This window comes from Vigna radiata, chromosome 7, assembly GCF_000741045.1.
Source record: "Vigna radiata var. radiata cultivar VC1973A chromosome 7, Vradiata_ver6, whole genome shotgun sequence".
Taxonomy (NCBI): domain Eukaryota; kingdom Viridiplantae; phylum Streptophyta; class Magnoliopsida; order Fabales; family Fabaceae; genus Vigna; species Vigna radiata.
Genome location: NC_028357.1, coordinates 46,875,490 through 46,898,951, shown reverse-complemented (window position 1 = coordinate 46,898,951; position 23,462 = coordinate 46,875,490). Strand labels below are relative to the sequence as shown.

The following is a 23,462-nucleotide window of genomic DNA, read 5'->3' as shown; positions in this document are numbered from 1 at the left end:
AAAAAAAATTATTTTATTAATTTTATCTCTTTTTTTTTTAAATTTAACCATTTTTTAAACTAAACTAACTAATTATAATAAAAATTTACTTATAAAATAAATACACGTGTATATGTATTTTCACTTATATAAATATAAACATAGATAAATTCTGCCGTTTTCAATTAAAATACAAAAAATATCTATTTATGACTTAAACTTTGTATTTGTCTTAAGAGATCTCAGTTAAATAATTTGAAGAACAATGATACATTCTCACAAATTTTTTTCCCAATTATTTGTTTTCTTACAAACATAACAAATTAAATTAAAATTGTAATAAGAAGACAAAGCTTAGGAAGCAACGCAAACAAGTCACGATAAACTGAGAAACAAAACGCAGCGTTTGGTGTGGAAAACTCGAACTGGGAGCTGTTAACGTGTATGTAAGAAAGCAGGGTCAGTGCAAGAAAGGAGGAAGCAGGAGGAGAAGCAGAGCCAAGCGGTGACAGAGGAAAATGGGAAGCAGAGGTCCACCTCAATCTCTTCCAAATTCCGCTGCCATTTCCAAGGGTTACAACTTCGCTTCCACTTGGGAACAGGTATGCTTCAACATTTTCCCTTTCCCATCCAAATCACGCTTCCATTTCTGTGTTTCCGCTCTTTCCTCGCCCTAGTTACCTCGATTTTGCAGATCTTGTATTTTTGCATCTGCATTTCTCGTTCAATTATTATTACATCATCTTAATTGATCTTTTTGTTTATAAATGAATATTACTCTGTCACGGATCAGATCTGTGATTTTATTTGCAGTTATTTGATTTTTTGAAGTGAATTGTGCTTTTGCAGAATGCTCCTTTGACAGAGCAACAGCAAACCGCGATTGTCTCTCTCTCTCACGCGGTTTCTGAGCGACCGTTGCCTCTCAAGTTGGTAAGCTTTTGCCATTTACGTGTAATTGATATTCTCACGAAACAATTAAAATGTAATTCTGGCATGTATAGGCTCAAGAGAATGCGTCGGTGCAACACAATGCGTTTTCCGTTAAAACGAAGGATAGTTCCTTCGATGACTCCGGTGCTATTGAGACTGTTATGGTCAATACCAATCAGGCAAGTTGTCTGCGCAATCTGGTTTCTGGCTTTCAATGCTCCACATGAGTTTATATGACCCGATTGATTGATATTTTTTGTCTTTGAATTTGACGCAGTTCTACAAATGGTTTGCGGATCTTGAATCTGCAATGAAATCAGAGGTTACTAGTTACTAGACTTTGTTATGCCGCCGCTTTTTTATATTCTGTTAATTTGTTTGCGGACTCTTAACTTAGTTTCCAATTGCAGACAGAAGAGAAATATCAGCATTACGTGAACACTCTAACAGACCGCATACAGACATGTGATGAAATTCTCCAACAGGTTATTTTCTATCTTCTTCTGGTGGATTAGTTATGGATATCTAATTTGGTTACTATCATTTTCTCATTCAGTTTTCTGTTTGGACGACTTGATCTCTAATGCAGGTTGACGACACCCTGGACTTATTTAACGAGCTACAGTTGCAGCATCAGGCTGTAGCTACAAAGACTAAAACGCTTCATGATGCATGCGATAGACTGGTACGGTTTTGTTATCTTTCCCCTCAAATCTTATTCGTTAGTGTGTAATTGAATGATTGCACAATTCATATTGTTGGTCATGGCTGCCAGCTATCTGTTCTGTTATTCCTATAGTAATAGATCACACAGGTTTATGTAAATGTTAAACTAATAAATCAGGAAAACTAGTTAATGGAATGGGAGATTCTTGGTTGTTTGGCTTCTTTGTTTCCTTCATGCATGATAATAACAAAATTTAGTCATATAAATGAGTTTCACACTACGTAGTTTATTGGATCTATTGTTCCTGTTTGGCCTTTTGAAGTCTATGATCATTTCTGATTTTTACTTAGCGGCCCTAGATTTCTTCATTGACTGAAACGACTGATTTGCTCACATTTATTTTCCTATTACAGCTACAAGAAAAGCAAAGACTAATTGATTTTGCAGATGCACTTCGTAGTAAACTCAATTACTTTGATGAACTGGAGAATGTAAGGTTTGACTGCTGGCTTGACTGGATCTTTTCTTGATTTAATTTCCATCATTTCCTTTTTTTGGTTTAAGTATCCGATAGTAAGTTAATGTTAAAGAAATTGAGCATACAAAAGTGCATACAAAATTTATATATCTGCCACTGAAAGGTGCTATTGTGGTGGGCATTAGGATGTTGCAATAAGCATTTTCATATATTTTCTGACGTGAAACTGAAAAACTTGTATAATAAATTAGGTTTTGAGCAATGTTTTTTTGTGCAATCAAATTAATGGCTTTTTAATACTTTTACAATAAATTAGGTTTTGAGATATGCTTTTTAGTGTGAATTTCAGAGAGATTTTATGCTGGAAATATGGTTTCCTCTTTTGCTTTTTACATTTGTATTTTGTTGCCTGTGAATATTTTTATTTGGTGTGAAGAAGATGTGTTCTACAATCACTTAATTGATTCAATTATCACTTCTCCAGGTTTAGCGTTTGGTAAAAAGGTATCTGTTAATGCTGCTGGTTTAATTTTCAAAATCTACGCGCCGTACTTATGCAGCATTCTTGCTGATATGTCTGCTATTCTAGTCTTATTTTAACTTTAAAATTGAAATTGTATGGATGTGTGTGTATACATATATACTATTTACAGTCTTGAAGTTTGGCAAAACTAAGAGTTATTATTTTAAATTATTTATATGGTTTGCTTAAATTCTTTCGTACAGGTTGCTACCAATTTTTATTCTCCAAACATGAACGTTGGAAATGAAAACTTTCTCCCACTTCTCAAACGACTTGATGAATGCATCTCGTGAGTAAAATTCCAGTTTCATTCATTTGATTTGTACATCTGCCATGCTCAAGTGTATAGAATGTCATCAAGTGATTTAACTTAAGCTCCATCTGCTTCTATATTTGAACAACAAATGTGATCATTGACATTTTTCTTTTTTAATTAAGGTATGTTGAGAGCAATCCACAGTATGCAGAATCTAGTGTTTACTTGCTTAAATTTCGGCAGCTCCAGGTATATAACGTTTACTGATAGGAATTGTTAATTAACGTTATGAAACTGTTTGTTCTGCATTTATTTTTCAGTCTATAGCTAGAAATCTGTCCTATCTTATAAGCCATGCTCGAAAGATATTTAAACTTTAATAATTTGGAAATATTGTCATTTTTTTGTAGTCTCGAGCATTGGGCATGATGCGTTCTCATGTACTTGCGGTTCTCAAAGGTGCCTCTTCTCAGGTGAAGTTAGTTTGCAGGTTGAGTGGATAATATATGTGCATGTATGTATTCTACAAGGATAAGAGCATTTAGAGTCCTATGTTAATATATATTGTCACATACCTGAACATCAGGTCCAGGAAGCGATCCGTGGAAGTGGGGGTGACAAAGCGTCTATCTCAGAGGGAGTAGAGGCATCTGTTATATATGTTCGGTTCAAGGCAGCAGCAAGTGAGGTAACCTTTTCCATTTGACTTAAATCTTTGAATTTGAAGTTTTATATAGAAAGTAGTCGGCTTTAATGAATAAGCTTTCTCCATCATATCTATAGTTCCTATTTGTGCAGCTGATTAAGAATTGTAACTTTTGCAGCTTAAGCCACTACTTGAAGAGATTGAAAGCAGGTCTTCAAGGAAAGAGTATGGTCAAATCCTTGTCGAATGTCACAGACTATACTGTGAGCAACGCCTCTCTTTGGTGAGAAAATTTACATGCTTTGTAATTGTATTGTGTCTGTAATATGATTTTTCAGTATTATGAAGTCAAATGATTACAAAATTCTTTATTTCATTGCATGTAGATAAGAGGTATAGTTCAGCGGCGAATATCTGAGTTTGCCAAGAAGGAGTCCTTGCCATCATTGACTAGATCAGGATGTGCTTATCTCATACAGGTACCGTTATTTTTTTTTATCAATTTAATATCATGATGCCTTTTATTGATATTGGTCACTGGTGTCTTTTTTAAATATAATATGTGTCCATATTAGCTTTAGAGTTTAGACTGCTAAAAGTGTCAACTCACAGAGAGTAGTAATGAAATACAGAAACAGAGTATAAGTGAAAAGAAAAAGGGAGAGATGCATAGTGGCTGTGGTTATTCAGAAAAAAGACTTCAACATTCAGTTTACTTTTGATATCCTAGCCTCTTAACTAACATTTGAATTGGGCAAAGAGATTTTTGGCAGTTTTGGGAAAAGGAAGGATGAAAATATTCATTTTATTATCAATAAATATTTATTTTTTTATAAAATGGAAATAAATATCAAATTTGAATACAGAAATTGATCATTGTGCTTTGAGTTGCAAATTGTCTGATGTGCGCTGAACATGCACTAGTAAGATTCTCTAAGTTACTTTAGGCTGGTTCAAAGCTTTCATTTTGGTTTTGTGCTTTAATCGTAGTTGTCTTTTAGTACATATTTGAAGTTCTTGCCGGTTTTATACACAACATTACATATTTGGTCTTTGATCTCTAGTATATTGTAGTTCCTCAACATTAAATATATTGTTATTTGTTTCTATAAATCATTCTAAACCTATTTTTCCATGACTTTTTTTGTGTTAATAACATTTAATGATGTTTCATATTCTAAGGAAGTTTGCTAAAGATGTCACAATGATAACAACAACCAGGCATTATGTATCATTATGGGAAGCTAATAATATAAATAAATTAAGGCGATTTTGCACAGCATGCAGATTTTTAACTGAAGAATAAATGCTAATCTTCTTGTGATTACTCTATTTGTTTGTTAGATGTAAACTTTTAACTGTGTTAGTTGCTTCGTATCTTTATGGCAGGAAGTCTCATTGATTATAATTTGTGCAGGTCTGTCAACTTGAGCACCAACTTTTTGATCATTTTTTTCCAGCTTCTTCAAAGGAGATTTCAAGTTTAGCTCCATTAATGGATCCTCTGTAAGTTTGTATTCCTGTTAACAAGAATACCTGGTTTATTTTTTCAACAGAATAAACATTCATTAGAAGAAAGAAAAGAAATCTTCTTAGCGAGAGAGAGTAAGAACAAAATACTAGTACATAAACAAGGTCTATTTGTGGATAAGTGGAAATAAATAGGAGCTTTCACATCGAGGACAAATAGCTTATTTTCTTGTGTGCTTTAAGACATAACCAATGACATAAGGTGGCTCCCAAAATAGTCATTGTATATGTCCCAAGTACAAGAAATCTTTGGGAGTGTGCTCAGGTAAGATTCTGGGCATGTAGCACATCCAGATTCCAGAGTGTTTGGCAAGGGAAGTGAAGGAGCATTAATGCGTGATAGAAGCTCCACTTGCTATGTGGCACATTCCTTCATTTTTAGATACTTCCGAGCTTATTTCTCCATCTTTCTCGTTATATATTTGTTGTGAATGTTATTCTTTAAAAGCAAAATTTCCATGCTTGTAGAGTCTGCAACTCATGATTTTATCAATTTTGCTTGCAGGTCAACATATCTGTATGATACACTGCGTCCTAAACTTGTTCACGAAACAACTATTGATTTTCTTTGTGAACTTGTTGATATACTTAAAATGGAAGTCCTTGGTGAACAGCATAGTAGGAGGAGTGAATCACTAGCTGGTCTTCGTCCTACATTTGAGAGAATTTTGGCAGATGTCCATGAGCGGTTAACATTTCGTGCCCGGACTCATATACGAGATGAGGTAGGTTAATAGTTATTTTTTTTTCTTATACTTTGTTGTTTATCCTCATATATTTGTTTTAAATGCTGAAAATATTTCCTAGTTGGGTTTTGCCCCTCTTATTTGTTCTAATCAATACTGAAAGGAATTAATCTGTAGAACTGTGTCAATTTTCATGTACTCAATTTGCTTACCTCTATTTTTCTGCCGTTACTTGATAACCATCCTCCCTCTCAAATCTCAACCCTCTTTCCTTAATTAACTCAAGTCTTGATTTGCTCAACTTCCACAATAGAATGGTAAACAAAAGTTTGTGACATCACTTACCTAACGCTACCATGCTTCTTGTGTTGTCCATTACTGTAAATCAAACACACTTGTTGGCTCCATTCAATCTATTTAGATGATTGAAATAAATAATTCAGTTTTAAGAATCACATTGTCAGGTTACATGTACTTTTATTTGGTTGGTGGTTAACAATTTTTTGGCTTACCATATTTAGTTCCTAGAGGTGATTATTATAATTTTTTTTCTAATATTTCGGTTTTTGGAAACCTTATTTCCTTGTATTTTTACAGATAGCGAATTACATCCCAACTAATGAAGATTTGGACTACCCTGAAAAGCTGAAGATATCTGTGGAAAGTACTTCTGAGATCAATCCTGTAAAGTGTCTTTCCTTGCAATTTATTGGGTTTTGCTTGAATATACATATTCAGTGTTAGCACTTAGAGAGAACCCAGATTCCTAACATTAAGCCATGATTGTTTCTCACGCATGATAACCACTATATGCTGATTTTCATATCGTAATGCTTGTGAGATATATTTAGTAATTTGAGTTCTGGTTGTTTGCCTGCTTCATTAGTTTCCAGTTGAGTATGTAACTATGGTGACAAGTACAGGTGATTCTTTTTTGTCTTTATTCTCACCTTCCAAACACTACCTTTTTCTGAACCGTAAACGGATATGGCTGACCGAATGTTGAAAATCTGATAATTGAGGTATTGATGATACCATCTGACGAATCAATTATTTTTCCCAGTCCCATCTTGATTTTTCCCCCAATTTCACCAAGATAGCAAATTTATCAATAAATTAGTGAATATATCTTGTGCTTGTTGCACACTTGCTGGAGACCTCAACTAGATTTGTATTTCGTTTTGTGGTTACTTCTGAATATTTTCTTTATGTAAATAGGTCTAGATTTTAAAATCGTCTGTCTTTCATCCTCTGTAATTTTCAATTTGCAGGCTGATGACAACCCAGATGTATTTAAAACATGGTATCCACCCCTGGAGAAAACTCTATCATGTCTTTCAAAGTTGTATCGTTGTTTAGAGTCTGAAGTTTTTACTGGTTTAGCACAGGTATTGAAGGTTTCACTTTCACTTTAACTACTTTTAATCTCCCCTGGGACCCCAAATTCCTCTTCCTTTGAATAATTAATTAATGATCTGCTTTTGTTATTTCAATCAGGAAGCAGTGGAAGTTTGCTCAACATCGATTCAGGTAATGGCAAACTAGTGATTATCTGTATTGGTTCATATTCTTTCCTCGTCCTCCACCCGTTCAATTGAAGAAGTGTACACAATCCCAGATAAAGAAAAGCAAAACAATAGAAAGGCAATAGAAGTTCCTATAGTTAGTGTACAAGCTGTCCAAATTTTTTGCATGTTGTAAATGATAATATGCTGAAGTACATGCACTAAAGACCAAGTGTCATATTCGCAACCCTATTCCAGAAGTAGATCAATGGTCGAAATACACTCTTGAGCATACACTCATTTCCATTACTACCACAAAATCCAATAATTCACACATTGCCACGAGATTTTGTTTTCTTTCTTATTACCAAACCCTTGAATGTGAACATGAGCAAACTGGTTCAACAAACTAGGATACAATTTCTTACCTGAAATAATAAAAGGCTCATTATTGAAAATTGGAGGGAGGAACAAGGCAAATCCCTGGCTCAATTGCACACAGCACATTAGGATAGATAAATTTTTGGGGCCATCAAGTCTGCAACATCCAAATCAAGGCATATTGTGATCTTCCTTGTAGAAGAAGAAATTACCTTGAAAGTTCTAGCATTTATTTCCATCCAAACATGGCTGAGAATTGCAAAGACAGCACCGCCACATAATCTTGGCTTCTTTGTACAAGCAAAAATATCTAAACTTAAAAAAGGAGAAACAGATATAACCCTCAGGCAGGTCCAATTTTTGTTGAAAATCCTAAAAATATAATTCTTGTTGGAAGTTTCACATTGATTAGAGATAAAACCAATTTATAATATATAAGTGGGTGTAAGTCTCACCTTACAAACCGGTTTTGTGGGAGTTAAGTTAAGCTTAAAATCTACTTTTTAACAATTTTAAAGAAAAGTTGCTGAAGAAATGAAAAAACGGTGGAAGCCTAGAAAAATAGCTGCACATATCATAGGCCCCTAGGAGACAAAGCAGTGAGAGGTCCGGACTTTTGTGGAGGCGTTATCTGTTTTTGGTTATTTAAATTTGACACGTGCTTGATACTTTGTTTTGACTGGCTTGTTTCTGTTTCTACTTCCTCTTGTCTGCCACAGAAAGCAAGCAAATTAATTGCAAAAAGATCATCACAAATGGATGGACAGCTCTTCCTTATAAAACATCTTTTAATTTTAAGGGAGCAGGTAATCCTGTCAGACTTTCTTGTGTAACTATTTAGTAGATTTAGTATTTTGAATAATTTTTTTGGTCTTCCAGATTGCACCCTTCAATATTGAATTTTCCGTCACACAAAAGGAGCTTGATTTCTCTCATTTGCTGGTTAGTACTTCATAGCCCAATGCTATATTTTGTTAGCTGAGTTCAATACACTGTCATTCTGATTTCAAACACTGGTCAAATTTGTATACATTTCTCATAATTCAACTTTTTTACATTAAAAAGTGTCTGGACTTGTGGCAATTCTGTCTACTGTTATGCTTAGTAGTCAAAGATGATATTGCTTCATTCATGATCACGATTCTTATCAAATGTGGCCTATAACTTTGCGTAGAGGACTGAGTACTTTTGCCATTTTACATGTGTCTGGTGCCATTTAGAGGAAGTTATTTTTCTAGTAGAAAAAGTATTAAGAGAAAAAGAAGGTAATAAGTATTCCGGTATTAGGATAAGATATCTTAAATGGCTGAAAAAAGAATTAAACAATAGAACAAGAACAAGTAGGGCATCCCAACTACTTTGCAAATTGGTTGACCCTATCCCTAAGTGTATAGTGAAGAGATTTAAGTAAAATGCATGCTTTTTTCTCTAATAAAAATGTCAGTGCTCACCCAATAGATAGATATCATAGAACAAAGAGGAAATTCAGAAAGTAAAATTACCAATGATCTAATAAACTACAAGAACTGCTTGTTCTTAATCTATTTTATTTGAACATCCTTTGATCTACTATTTTAAAGGTTTCAAGGAGCATGTGGATGCTAAAGAGTTTTTTTTTTTTTTTTTAATCATGGACTTTTGCCTACTGATATTGTCTCCATGTCATGATTAACATTTAATAGTTTATTTTGCTGATTTTGCTTTAATATCACTAACACTAATATGTTATGTCTCTATGAATATTGAATATGGATCAGGAGCATCTACGAAGACTTCTAAGAGGTCAAGCCTCACTATTTGACTGGTCAAGATCAACTTCATTGGCAAGGACATTGTCTCCAAGAGTTTTGGAAAATCAAATTGACACCAAGAAGGTTTGTGACATTGTGGAATTTAGGGTCGTTCAAGAGGTTTCAAAATTCAAAGTTAATTTGATTGGCATGCATGTTTAGTTGTCAAACCCAATATGTTGTCCATTTTCCCTGCAATGGTTACCTGCTTTATTTCTTTCCTAGTTAACTAAAATAATTTCGCCCCTAAATTTGTAGTTATAATTGCAACCCTTCATACTGTTGATACTGTCATGTCTCTACACCTGAATTAATTGATTTGAGGATTATTAAAATGGATTTTATTTTCAGTTCAGCAGTTGTTTACTGATTTTATATTGTATGTGGCATAAACCAAATTCCTACCATTTTCTAGGCCTTTGACGTATGGTTTCTTTCAGGAACTCGAGAAGAGCCTCAAAGCCACATGTGAGGAGTTCATCATGTCGGTTACTAAACTTGTGGTGGATCCTTTGCTTTCATTCGTTACAAAGGTCTGTTTATGTAACCAAACTATTTGGTGTTTTGCCAGCTGGTGAACTAAAATAGACCCGTGGCTTTAAAGCAAATGCATGTAAATATATATAATTGGTTCTTATTACAAATTGTGTTATTTGCCTGCTACAAATCTTGTGTCATAAACATACGTTTGAATTTTATTTTATTTCTTACAACTCTCACTGGAAGATTTAACTTCTTTTATTGTCTTTGTAAAGAGAAAATTTATTTACTAAAGTTTTCATTTTGTCTTAGGTCACGGCAGTCAAAGTTGCATTATCTCCAGGTGGTCAGAATCAAAAGCCAGAGTCAGGTATGGCCAAACCTCTGAAGGATCAAGCCTTCGCTACTCCAGATAAGGTGGCTGAACTTGTTCAGAAGGTAGGTCATTTCTAGTTATTTACATTATTTATTCATTGAACTACAAGACAGTTTGCTATGAAAGTATTCTCTGCGAAGAACTCCTACAATTTAGAGATGATAAAAATAAAATAAAAAATTAAAGACTCTAATCCCATGTTTAAATTAAGTAGAGCTTTAGATAAAGCAGAAGTGCTGCATTTTTCTCCCAGGTATTATATAGTTCATCAATCATCACTAGCCAACGAAATTGTCCTTTTTATGCAGACAGAAAGCTAGAGACTCATCTGCGTCTTAGAGAAGTCATGTCTAAATAACACAAGTTAAAATAGAAAATAATATTCGTCTCGTTATGTTTATTGGGAATTTCTTATTTATGAAGCTAAATTGATGTTCTGTGGTCTAATAGGTCAGGGCCGCTATTCAGGAGCAACTGCCGGTGGTGATCGCAAAAATGAAGCTTTATCTACAGAATTCGTCAACAAGAACTATACTTTTCAAACCAATAAAGTAAGTTTATATGTATAATATAAAGTTACGGCATGAACATTTTTCTGCACACCTTTACTTTGACAAGTGCATCTTGATTATCATTTCGTATTATTTGATTCAGTTAGTCAAATTTCTAAAATGTATAACGTGGTAGTTTCACTTGAAGAACTTTTCTCCATAGAAATGCCTTTTAATTAGATGATGATATGTTGTGAATTGATGCATTTTTGGGTAGAAACTTGGTTAATGTTGGTCGGAATTTGTTACACTAATCGTACCGATCTAAAAATGTTTCTCCTGGTGTTCATGCAGGACAAATATCGTGGAAGCCCATATCCAAGTCCGATCCTTGCTACAAACAGAATACTCGAGTGAAGAGATCCAGATCATTAATCTGATATCCGTACAGGAACTGCAAGACGAGCTTGATAATTTACTCTAATTTTGTATGTAAAGGCCATTCAATAATTTCTTATCCAATTTTTACTCACTTACGGATCTTGAACAAAGACTTTGTTACATACACATTCTAGATAGTTTTGTAGAATTATTAGCAAGAGATGGCAGAGTTTGTGGTTTTTCTGCGGACAATTTATCTTCATTTTTTCAGCACTGATGGACGTTATTGATATACATTTTTTCACTAGTGAGCTACAATTACTTGCCTTTGTTCTTTCATGCGATGACTATAGAATGGCAATAGTATAGCTCTTTATATTGCCACACGATCCGACTTTAGTTTTGTTTGTAATGAACTGGGAACAACCTTAAAGAAAGTTATAATATGTTCTTTTCAATTTTCATGTTTTCGCTTCTGGTCTTAACTTATAGTATGGTCCGACTCACTATTTAAAGTGATGCTAGTTCAGGATTATTTTGGAAGATATATCACTTCAGCAATAAGTAAAAGTAAATAGCATGGTACATAATTCCATTCTTATTTTTTCCTTCAATGTTAGTTTTTAGAGTGGAAAGTTAATAGTGAGAAATCAAGCCTGCGTTTTTTTCAGTTAGTTTTTTATATGCTTTAACGAATAATTGAATTTAATCATTATATTTTTTATAACACGAAGGCTAATTTGATCTTTTCACATTGGTAATAATTATATTAAAATATCCGTCAGACTAGTTGTTAGTGTGATAAACATTCAAATATCGTTACTTGACATGTGTAAGGCCATACGAAGAAACCATTTTAACATATATAGATATATATGTTTGTATATGTGTACATATACACACCATACATTAGGGTCATATAACAGTGGAACAAAATTAACGAAATGTGCAATTCAAGCACCCTTTAATAGGATAAAAATAAAAATTTGAAGACGAGGGATAGCGAAAACAAGAGATTAAATACAAGATGTAAAAAATTAAAAAGAGGGGGGAAATCGCTGTACAGTTACTTACCCTTGATGGATATGGTCCAGCATACCTCCGATGTTTTAAGGAACACAGATCAACAGCTGCATTTTTCGGCAGGCAAATATTACGGACACTAAGAAGGGAGAATGAACATGGGTGAGAAACCCGTGTCAACGGATGCTGGAATCGTAAAATTTATACAAGGTAAAATATTGAACACGTGAATGAAATGGGTCCCCCTTAACCATTTTCGTCATAAATGTCAGATTGGGATCCACTGGGGTGTAACTCTGAAGGAGACCATTGATCTGGCACCATAAGAAAATATAAACTCATGGCTTTCCTAAACCGTTTTTTGTACTGCTGCGGTGATATAACAGTTGGAGAAGTATTCTTGGGTCCACCAAGGATGCCTGAGGTCTTCACCCATGTTTCGAGGTGCTTATCCCATGTATACTGCCTCATAAAATCAATTATTCCTAATACCAGCTCATGTTTTTCCTCATCCACCCCAACCAGCAATGAATAGTCCATAACATATATTGACTGCAAATGCCAAACACTCGTTTAGACTCTATTAATGGATGCTTACAGCCAAACATCATATATCAGGCAAAAAGAAAGAAAAGGAAGTTGCAAGAAAATCGATGAAAGTAGACCTAAACCCTACTCAGAAAGAATTAAAATTGCAAAGGGTATCAGACTTACTGCAAGGAAGGCAGTATCATTCCACACTGCCCTCTCCAGCAACCGTTTTGCCTTGTTACCAACAAATATTGGAGAGGTTGGCATAGCTTCAATGAGATTCTGATCCAGCAGCACTTTATTGCTCCCACTTGTATCTGGATTGTACCGTGATCGGGAAGAACCTTTGAGGTCATAAAGCCGTCTAATGTTTCTTCTGTAAAGAAGATTTTCCATAACCAAAACATCCATTTTTGTTTCCTTCCCTCCTTTGAGGTGCTTAGATGTTACCTTAACAGAAAGAACACAATAACACCCAATTAGAGCAGACAAACATCTGAATAAGTTGCACTAGGAAAACAATAGCTGTTTACAAGAAAGATTCAACCTAACCCTTGTGTAACAAAAAGTACCTGATAAATCCCCAAGATCTTCGCAAGACAAGTTGGGCTTCCTGTACTGATTGACTCAGATAAATACTTAAAATAAGCTGGTGCAAACTTGGTAAATGACTCCAGCTCTGTTTTTGTAACCTGCTTGATAATGAACCTATCATCCAGGGTTTTTGCAAAGAAAACATTGCTCTTTCCTCCCTGAGCTCCCCACTTCTTACAACGGCTGAGGGACCTCACAAAATCTAACTCAGAAGGGCAACAAGTTCTTCTTAAAGCCTCAAATCTCTTAGCATAGTAGCAAGTTACAGTATATTTCACTTTCCCAAGGTTGCTATCATCAGTAAAAGAAACCCTTGCATGAAAATCCTTTGTGTGTGAGAGTGGATCCCCAGCCGGTAGACTCCGAGACCCACTGGATAACATGCCCTCATCAAAAGAGCCAATACTTCTGTATGTATTAGTAATTGTCTCATCAAAAGAGTTGAGAGAAAGTATACTTGAATCAAAGAGTGGCAATGCAATTGAACTATCTCCACTGTCTTTTGGTCTATCAAATTCTGACATTTGCATATGATAATCCACTGACACAAGCACATACGCTATGACACTAGTGGGTTCATCATCATAAACGGGAACTATGGTATCATTAGTTCCCGCTGGCAGAAGCAGTCTAGCACCAGTCTGGCGCTCCACCTCTCGAAATGATAAAATATGGACTGGGTTATACTCAACAAGCTTCTGTATATTGAAAGAGGAAGTTTTGTCGAATGAACCAAAGAAGTCTGCAAAAGGCATTGCTTTCCATTTAGTATCAAGTCCTTTGGAAAGTAATTTAGAGTAATTAGTGCATCCTGCCTCAATCCCATCTATATCAGCATTATAGTTATCAGAATTTGATTTTGATGTAACTGAATTTGCAACAGGTGAATGAACAACCATATCAGGAGACAGACAACCGTTTTCTTTGACTGATGAAATTGAAGGGTGACTTTCACCTGTCCATGCTGCATCAAGGGTATCAGATAAGTTGGCCACAACAGAAGATTCTCCCTCTGACAAAGCCCTCCTTACAGACATCTCGAATTCTACAGAATCAGATCTATCGTTGATATTTGCACCACCAGAGAGAGAAAGGTCAACCTTATCATGATTTGTATCTTTAACCTTGTCCTCACTTTTAATCACCTCACCAGGGTGACTAAGGTAGCTAGAATTTTCTAAATTTAGGTTTCCATCAGGTTTTGTTTCCAAAAGAAAGGAATCACAACTGCTATGGCCTCTTGCTGGCCTAGTAGCAATATCTGCTTCAACAAGTTTTTCCCTAGGACCATGCAACTTCTCTCTATGATTTAAAATCTTGGAACTTTCTTGAAGAATAATTTTACTTAAATTGGATGCATAAATCAAGCGCTGGTCCCAAATATAAGACTGGATTAGGATATGCCTCCGCAACTTATTGAGCTCTAGAATATCAATCGCAGGCTGTTCAGCTTTGTCTTCTCTGTGCAGCCATTTTCGTAGTGAGTTCTGGGTAATTCAACATTATATTAAGCAAGGAAAAACAACAAATTTATACCAATCCTATCAATTTATAATTAGTATAGGATATAAGTGGACGGATTCAATCTAAGGAACAAAAATGCAGGAAAAAAAATCCGTCCTAAACTTTTTTTTGGAGGAGGCCGGAAAGGGGAACAGTTTAAAAAGGGGCGACGAATCTCAGTCTCAAATCACTTACCTCAAATTCTTCTTTCTCATACTGCAGCATTTCTTTAAGTTTCACAGCTAGATTCCTAAAATCTGACACCCTATGTCCACCCTCCTGCAACACGAGACCTGAAATCTTCTCTGAATGTTGATGCAGAACGGTGTACACTTCACTAAACAGTAATTCAGCCTTGTCATGCAGCTGGTGAACAAGATCACAATCTCATAAATACAGAAACATTCAGAAGAGAATTCTATATTTCAACTAATATTAGCTACCAACCTCATAAGCTTCTTTTTGTAGCCAGTCCTGCCTATCATAGTTGACAAATTCAAGTTTAGGTGGGGGAAGATAAACAGAATGCAGGTGAATTGAAGCATAACGAAAGCAGGCAACCATCTTCCCAAAACTGCACAAAGAAAAACACTATTCAAGAAGACAACAAAAAGTTTATTTTTATTTGGTAGACAGACATGAGAGTATTTAAACTCAAGTGGTTCACAATCTCAAGTGATACAATAAAAGCCTTATCGATACTACACTTGAAAAAATAAAGGAAAAAGGGATAATTCTATTTCCAATCTAAATTATGCATGATTCAACGGTACTTGCTCCATACATACCCACCTAAAACATTGAGGAGCGAGACAATCAATCTTCCCTGTTTATAATTTCATTATTTTTGCATCTTTTCTTTTCTAGGGCAGCAAGGCCATGCCTCAGTTTTCTCAACTTAAACAATGCGAATATGGGATATATGTCAACTCTCCTATTTATTTATACATCACTTAAGTAATCCCCTCTATATAACTAATTAAATTTGCCTAATTTCTTTGTGGGCAGTTATTTCAAGGTATAGTAGTGTGTTGCTAGGAATACTAGAACCAGGAATGCTATTCTTGAGTACATTAAAAAATGTAATAGGATCAATTTAAATATTCTCAGAAAAATATTATTTAAAATTCAAAAACCTTAGAATAAAAAATAGTGTAGAAATGGAAGTTTTATAATTGGATTTGGAAAACAGCTTACGGAATTTTCATTGCAATAACCACCCTTCATCATGGGAATAAAAATGGAGTAAAAGAAAGTATTGTTACTTTCCAGGGCTGATTGAGTACCTGGGAAAGATTTTTTAAACATTACAATAAACATGGAAATATTACATTCCCAAGTTCACATTCCAAGGAATAAATGCAAACCTTGAATATTCTTCCAAGCAAACATTCCACCACACCCCAATTTATAATAGATTCAATTTAGGAGTTGAAAAATGTACCCATAGAATCTTAAACAATCTCTGTGAAGCGAATGACCACAACTTGCAACCCTGCTTGCTGCTGCATGATTTGAGAAACTCAGCTCCAAAAATTTCCCAAAGGATAAGCCCCAAGCAGCATCAGACATAACTACCCTCCGTGTAGCAGGAGGAAAACCATTTACACGAGGACATTTCAAGCACCTGTGCCACATCCAAATTTTACCTTCTCGTTCTCCTGGTAAAGCAAAATCTGATAGTTTCTTAACAGAAATTGTCAGGCTGCCTTGCCGATGAGTATAACAGTGAACATGAGCTTCTGGCGGCAACTCACATGAGCAGCAGGTGTAACTCTAATAAGGGAATGTTATCAGTTTAGAGTTCACAGAGTAGCCATAGCCACTGTTAAAATCTATTTAATGAAAGAAATGATTTGGAAGAAAAAAAATACCTGATCAAGTAGTTGATCTCTCAAGAACCGTCCCAAAGGCTTATCAGAACTTCCATAGTATTTAATTCTGACAAGATGGGACCTTTCACAAACAGTTCCTCTCCACACACAACGTGTTGATAAAAAGACTAAAATACTCTGATGGTCTGAAGTTGAGGGAGGAAAATCTTCGTTTGAATGTATCATGTCCTCATGATCATTATTGTTATTACTACTATCATGTTTTACATATGGTGGTCCAGGGCTAGGGCCTTGATTAGCGTACAATGCTGCAGCTCTGAGGTAGCTATTGGCATCTTGTTGTGAAGAGTCAAAGGTTCCAAAAGAATCTGAAATAAGATCATTGTTTAACGTGATTTTTCTTCTCTCATCTGGTCTGTATTGAAAAAATTCCTTAGAACATTTCTTACCATCCTCCTTAGAAGCAGTCTTCAAAAGGAAACTTTCGCAGAGGGAAGGTGGCATATCCTGGGCTGATTGAATGGCCTCTCCTGAGAATTCGTGCATATGGATTGAGTCACCGACCAAAGATCTTTCAGTGGACTCACTGCAGCTAGATGGGGTTCTTTCAGTCTTGTGCATGTCATCAGATTTTGGTATTTCAAAAGGTTTTGCTCCTTGAGACTCTCTAGCAGAGAGAACAGAAAACCCAGGGATAGTGGAAATGGATCTCACAATACTAGATGGTTTATCTGGTAATGCAACAGTTATGGGAGATTTCAAAGGAAACTCTAGTGGTGAAGCACCTTCATCGGCCAGAAAAGATGTCTCTAGTGCCAGGTGATAGGCTGCGAAGACTCCATATTGGATCACATGTTTCACCTTCTTCAACTCATCCCCATTAGCACCCTTCAGCAAGATCTTCAAAGCAAAAGAAAAACGTACACATAATAAATAAATAAAAACATGGAGGGAGAAGAACAGCAAGCACTAAACAACTCAGCTTTCCTTTACAACTTACCATTCCAAACTAAGTTAAATTTAACCTCACTTTCAAAATATCATTCCCAAACACACATAAATTTTTTAATCTTCTTTCAAAATCAATTATTTCAAGTTTCTCCATCAATTCTTTTACAATCCAATCGAGAGTATCTAAAACAAACTCAAATTTTGAGAAGTTTTCATTGACATGATTTAATTCAGCAGTACTCAATGTTACGTAATCAATTTCAAAAGTTGCAATTCGTTTTAATGCTAATTTAATGACTTTGGTTCCCTTTGCCATGTTTAGCTTAATATTCCGACAGTTATCCAACATGCTACTTAATCAGCTAATTGAAAAAGCACAATGCAGACCCAAATTGCTACACAAATTATACAAACGTTTCCGTCTCTGTATTTGTCACCTGTCTTATTTTAGCCTATGATCAAATGAAAGTGTCAGTTAAGGATCTATAGAAGACAGTAAAATTGTGTATGTACTAACACTGAATTTTATGTCCCATATTATGTATAGTCATTGAACTTACGGTGCAACCTAAAGGTTTTGGGCAACCCTCAAAGAACATCAAAGTCTTTGTTGATTTTTTCCCACCCTGCCCAGCACTACCATGCTCCTCAAAAAATTTGTCCACATGGAATGTTTCGCAATATCCCAGCTTTTGAGAGGTCAAATGATCAATTGAAGGGACAATCTGTGCACCAGTGCAACGGGCAATGCGCTCTAAAAGCGGCTTTTTGATATTCAGAACAAGTGATATGTCTTTAGCTAGGAGGTACTCTTGGGCATAACGAGATACTGATTTCTCCACCAAAAGCACATTGGGGTGATGAGCATCAATCCTTGCAACTGCCATCTTCAAATGGTCCATCTCCTGGGAATGAGTAAAAAATCATGAAATTCAGCAACATTATTATTGGAAATAAAACAAATGACAGCCAAGATCGAAGGGAAGATTGCTCAGATTTAAGGCCAGCAACTACAAGCATATTTGGCATATAATTATCAAGTTTTGAGAGCTGGTTGGGTGGAGAGAACCTGCTGTAACAAAGTATCAACACTTGATAACTGGTTAGAAACACGCTGATACTCCAAAGCACCTCCAAGTATTAGAAAACGAGGTTTATCAATTTTTGAAGTCATTCTCCGATGAGCCACATTCTTTTTACATACAACTCCTTTAACCACCATGCTGGAAATAGAAAACTAGAACATCAAGAGTATACAGAGACAAATAGAAGAAATAATGAACAGACTTATAAAGACTTCGCCCAAAACATGAATCATATGCAGTAAATAACACGATTTTTCATTCACCAGCTTGCTCACATAACATTGATGTATTATTAAGAGAACAGGTTCACGCTAGCATACTCTCTAACTCGAAAAAAGTTATGAATATTATTATTGATAATTCTACACCAGAGCGATATTTACATCATATAGACTTAGTATCAAAATTGCTTGGATAGAATAAGGCCCTATTACAGGAAACCAATTTGTGAAGAAACCCAGACGTAGAAATAAAAGGAAATCGCGTCACAGAAATATAACAAATCTTAACACTCTACTATCCTATGATTGCCCCAACTCCAGTTGCCCCGTAGAGGCACAATGAATTTACTCACTTAAGCAGACAAAATATATACACGATTGTACAGTACTAGCAATTATACGAACTTCGTTCCAACAGTTTTATTAAGGGGGTTATTAAGGGAAGAAAAGGATTAACGTGAGGAGAAAACATCAACCATCCTTCAACATAATGGAATGCCCATCTACGTAAAATGAATTTCAGGAACATAGCTTTTTGAGCTATGAATTATCTATGTATAATGGGAAAAGGGGAAAAGAAGAGGCAAGGACTGCACATTTTGTTTGCTCATTTTCCTTCTTTTTTCTGTTTCAATGGGGGCACATACTGTTATTACAATTTTTCCCTGTTTTTTTTTTCTGGTACAGATAAAATACTGAAACGAATTAGAAATATAGTTGTCAGCAGCATTAAGTTAAAATCAGATAAAACCTACCATAATACTGAAAGAAAAGAAAATAATGAAACATGTATGCAGTTCAGTACATTTATCAACTAATATATGTTTCCCCATAATCATTTCTGTTAAAAATATAATAATATACACATATATAACCATTTGTGTCTTCATCTAAGAGATTAAGCTAGTAATGGTTGGTTTATGAAAATTACCTTTCATTTCGATGTCCACAAGCTATGCATTTAACCTTTACATATCCACCAGGATCCATACCTCCACCTCTACTCATATCGGGCTTCAGAATTGTAGCAGCTTCCCAAGACAAAGCAGTAATTATATCCAACCAATTCTCTTTTCCATCTTCATCACTAGTTAGGTTTTCCACTTGTAAAAGCTGAGCGACCAGAGCTCTAAAATGCCCTTCCACTACAGTCTTCATGGCTTTCCTATGATCCTCACTTGTTTTATCTCTGCTACGACATTCTCCAGATCCAAAACTAGTGGAGGACCGTAGGTATCCCCATTCCCCACCTCCAGTAGTACCTTCATCCTCGTCATCATCGAAAAGAACAGCTTCCCTATCATCCTCTTCATCTTCTGGCTCAGGAGGTTGCCACAGTAGTCCATTACTCTCAAAATCCACAGGATCTGTATTATTGCTCTCTTCATGATAAGGAGAAGGTTCACGTCCATCAGCATGATCATGCTCATGAGCTTCTTTACTGGGTGCTTCAATTCCATCTATACCTTCTAGATCAAGATGGGGCGTTAGGTTACTCAAGTTTTTTTCATGAATGCTAGCTTCATCAGGATGCATTTGATGTGGCCCGTATTCAACTCCATTAATGTTAACTGGATCTTCAAAGTCATGGGCATGAGAGTAATGTTTTGATTCTGTATCCGAATGATAAACACCGTAATCATCATCCTCATCATCACTCCTGACTCAGAAGAATTAACAAACTAATAGTAAGAACAGAAAAACAAAAGTCTGAAGACAACAGCAGTATTCATCATATTGATTTGATGGTGCACATGCAATAGTCAAATATATCTTTCTAAAGTCAATGATCAGAGTCTACTAAGCTGCACATGAACTAGTCAAATATGTCTTTCTAGAGTCTACAAATGACATTAAGAACTAATGTGAAATGGGATACTTTCTATACATACCCTACTTTTCAGTACCATAATCTCACAGCCAATATCAACGGCACCATTAGGCTCATCTCTAGATCAGAACATGATCAGTGATCATATCAAAACTTAGCCGCACAGACAAAAACACATCTTTGCAAGACTAACATTCATCTGTGTACATCCAGATTATCAATAACCAAAAACTCTAGCTCCTTTTCATCCTTATTTTATCTTGATGTCGACATCCGAAGTATGATGACTTAAATGACTTCTAATATTAAGGGGCAAGTATAGACAATTGCATTCAGCAGTCCTAAAAGACGAACCACAAAAGAAGGAGTACCTGTTGAAGCAGTAGCCAAATTGGTTAGAAGTCAAATTCCCTACAGCCTCGGAGGGATCTGAACTCCTACTAGAATTTAAATTATCTTGTTCATCGGCTATCTGATTCATTTGCGAAGATTGATGGGGACTATAAGGCACACGCTGATAAGGCCCAGTTGTATAAGGAACTGAACCAGCAGTGCTGCTGCTACTGTGGCAGGTGCAACTGGATTTAGTGCTGACCAAGCTTGTTGTAGATGGTGAAGGGCTAAGACAAGGGGTGGACGAAGGGTCTGCACCGCCATTATTATCAACTGTTGCTAACCCTTCCCATTGTTTAAAGCAATAGTTACAGACCCTTATCTTCTCCCACTCTTCACGGACAGTATTTGGCTCATCTGAAGGCACGGGAACAAAATTGGCAGTGCATTTTGCACAGAAAACTCGCCCACAGATTCGACAGTGATGCCTGCGGTTGAAGATCGTGAACTGAGAATCACACTCATAGCATACCCTGCAACTCTGATCGGGCATCCAGAAGTCCCTCGACACATTTGGTGGCTCAGTCCTTCGAGGGATCCAAGACCTAACTACATCAACAAAATCAGATCTTTTCTTATCGGGGGTGCCCATGGACTGTGATTCAACCCAAGCCCTCTCATTATGAGTCCTTCATTGACCAGCCTTGTTAACATGCCATCTGATCTATGATGCCGGAAAGAATCCTATCCTGATAAACAAGTAAATATTCTTCAAAATTTAGAAAGCCAAGAACAGTGAAAAACAGCACATCTTTGCACTAATAATCAGCATTTTTTCCTTTAAAAATATAACTAGTTGATATACAACAATATTAATTGTATAATACTAAAGAAATTCGCTGATTCTGAACGGCTGAAAAATCAACAATTACATAAACCATAAGTAATGAAAAATACACTGGCAAGGGGTTTAAATTTAATGTTGATCAAAGAACAATGAAATAGTAAACATACAAAGTAATACTATTACTGCAATCCTATCCTCAAACATGAATCGCTGAAAACATTGGAAAGCCAATAACAGCTAACAGATAATATTTAGTTACAAATGAAATGGTTCAGACTAACTTCCAGAACAAAGGCAGAGACCACCATTGGCCACCGCCATGGCAAGCAAAACCCCACCATCTCAGTTCATAGGATCTTAGGCAGCTCAACTCAATGCCTCACTTCCGCACATACACAGCAAGAAAATTCAATCCAAAACAACCACCCAGATGCAAAAACACCAACCACTCAAGCAAACAAGCGCAGAATCAGTACCACCCTAAGCTGGTTCACAAAATTTCTCCACTCCGTCACCGACCCACCAAGCAATCAACCGTTGAACTGAGCATGCATGTAAAAAGAGTAACTTTTCGGGGAACTGAAACCTCAAACAACCGAAATCAGATCTCACAAGCCCTCCAGAAACACCCAGCAGAGTAATAATTACAAACAGTGATTGAGCAAATAAAATAATACTGTAATAAACTGTTTTTGTTATTATAATTATCGTAAAATTAAAAAAATTAAAAATTAAAAAAAAAAAAAAAACGTATTTTGAATGAAGGGGAAAGAAAGTGATGACAAACCAAAAGCACATAGAAAAATCCTCATTCACATAGCGCCACCCTATCACGTGCGTATCCGACACTTTCTACCATATGTTATTTTTCATCATTTATTTTCTGATGTTTATTTTTCAGGTTAATTATTATTCCTATTTTTCATACATTATTTTGTTTAAAGTTGTTGGAAGAAATACCAACCAACCGCCACGCGCTTTGTACATCTGGAAAACTACGAGCTTCTATAATTACACGTGGTTTCTGTAATTATTATACGCTCTGTCGTTTTCTTTTTAATATTATTAAATTTTTAACATCGGAGCAATATAAATTATTTTATACTATCACTTCAATCAACTATTGTATATAATAAATTTATTATTTTTTATAAACTTAAACTAGCAGTAATTTTATTAATTCAAATAATAATATAAATATTTTACATTCAAACATACTTTTCGTCTCTGCTGATAACTAAACTATTTTCTTTTCTTTTTTTTTCTTCTGATCACGATTATTTGTGTTTTTCCCTCTCAAAGTCACGAGAAATTTGACCTACTTTCGCTAAAATGACGTGTTACTAAAACTATCGATTGCTATAGTTTTCAAAAGTAGAGCCACAATAAATTTATGGACAATCGATCATGTACCTAAAAATGAATTATTGTTTTTCTTAATTAATAAATTGAGATGAAACTGGAAAATTGAAAGAAGAAATAAAATGAAGCAGTAAATAGATTTTTAATTCATATAGTAATTTTTTCATAGCTTAGGAGGAAAGAAGTTAATGATATTAACTTATATCCGTTTTAAATCATTGTATTTTAATAAATACGTTCTTCA

At 35.4% G+C, this 23,462-nt stretch overlaps 2 protein-coding genes across 5 annotated transcripts; one reads left to right on the top strand and one right to left on the bottom strand.

The window, feature by feature from the left end:
* The first annotated feature begins 365 nt into the window (after nucleotides 1–365).
* On the top strand, nucleotides 366–11,566 carry LOC106768103 (conserved oligomeric Golgi complex subunit 3). The gene is made up of 25 exons (XM_014653062.2): nucleotides 366–581; nucleotides 829–912; nucleotides 984–1,091; nucleotides 1,190–1,234; nucleotides 1,323–1,397; nucleotides 1,502–1,597; nucleotides 1,993–2,070; nucleotides 2,784–2,869; nucleotides 3,019–3,085; nucleotides 3,247–3,309; nucleotides 3,423–3,524; nucleotides 3,661–3,765; nucleotides 3,869–3,961; nucleotides 4,900–4,988; nucleotides 5,518–5,737; nucleotides 6,296–6,382; nucleotides 6,970–7,086; nucleotides 7,196–7,228; nucleotides 8,304–8,390; nucleotides 8,464–8,526; nucleotides 9,342–9,458; nucleotides 9,815–9,907; nucleotides 10,167–10,292; nucleotides 10,681–10,781; nucleotides 11,076–11,566. Exons 1-25 carry the CDS (start codon nucleotides 498–500, stop codon nucleotides 11,203–11,205), a joined length of 2,349 nt encoding a protein of 782 aa, XP_014508548.1. The 5' UTR covers nucleotides 366–497; the 3' UTR covers nucleotides 11,206–11,566.
* Nucleotides 11,567–11,943: 377 nt separating this feature from the next.
* LOC106768102 (1-phosphatidylinositol-3-phosphate 5-kinase FAB1B) lies at nucleotides 11,944–22,746 on the bottom strand. Of its 4 annotated transcripts, XM_014653061.2 has the most exons (13): nucleotides 22,138–22,542; nucleotides 21,048–21,758; nucleotides 19,777–20,505; nucleotides 18,609–18,762; nucleotides 18,100–18,444; nucleotides 17,038–17,488; nucleotides 16,628–16,956; nucleotides 16,198–16,529; nucleotides 15,201–15,327; nucleotides 14,949–15,119; nucleotides 13,229–14,737; nucleotides 12,840–13,106; nucleotides 11,944–12,677 (listed from the first exon to the last, which is right to left on the bottom strand). In XM_014653061.2, the coding sequence occupies exons 2-13, from the start codon at nucleotides 21,659–21,661 to the stop codon at nucleotides 12,372–12,374; spliced, it is 5,334 nt and encodes a 1,777-aa protein (XP_014508547.1). In that variant the 5' UTR covers nucleotides 21,662–21,758; nucleotides 22,138–22,542; the 3' UTR covers nucleotides 11,944–12,371. The 4 variants fall into 4 exon arrangements, with proteins under 4 accessions (XP_014508547.1, XP_014508546.1, XP_014508545.1 ...); XM_014653060.2 differs by lacking the exon at nucleotides 22,138–22,542 and adding an exon at nucleotides 22,644–22,746 and having other exon boundaries at nucleotides 16,628–17,488; XM_014653059.2 differs by having other exon boundaries at nucleotides 16,628–17,488; nucleotides 22,333–22,544.
* Between the last annotated feature and the right edge of the window lie 716 nt (nucleotides 22,747–23,462).

Excerpts from the sequence above, each read along its gene's own strand:
- LOC106768103 (XM_014653062.2), top strand. The coding sequence starts at position 498 with ATGGGAAGCAGAGGTCCACCTCAATCTCTTCCAAATTCCGCTGCCATT. Across the intron at positions 3,962-4,899 it reads GATGTGCTTATCTCATACAG|GTCTGTCAACTTGAGCACCA; the intron begins GTACCGTTATTT and ends TAATTTGTGCAG. Across the intron at positions 8,527-9,341 it reads TTGATTTCTCTCATTTGCTG|GAGCATCTACGAAGACTTCT; the intron begins GTTAGTACTTCA and ends AATATGGATCAG.
- LOC106768102 (XM_014653060.2), bottom strand. The coding sequence starts at position 21,661 with ATGGGCACCCCCGATAAGAAAAGATCTGATTTTGTTGATGTAGTTAGG. Across the intron at positions 17,489-18,099 it reads CAAAACCTTTAGGTTGCACC|ATCTTGCTGAAGGGTGCTAA; the intron begins GTAAGTTCAATG and ends TTTGCTTTGAAG. Across the intron at positions 15,120-15,200 it reads TACAAAAAGAAGCTTATGAG|CTGCATGACAAGGCTGAATT; the intron begins GTTGGTAGCTAA and ends CTTGTTCACCAG.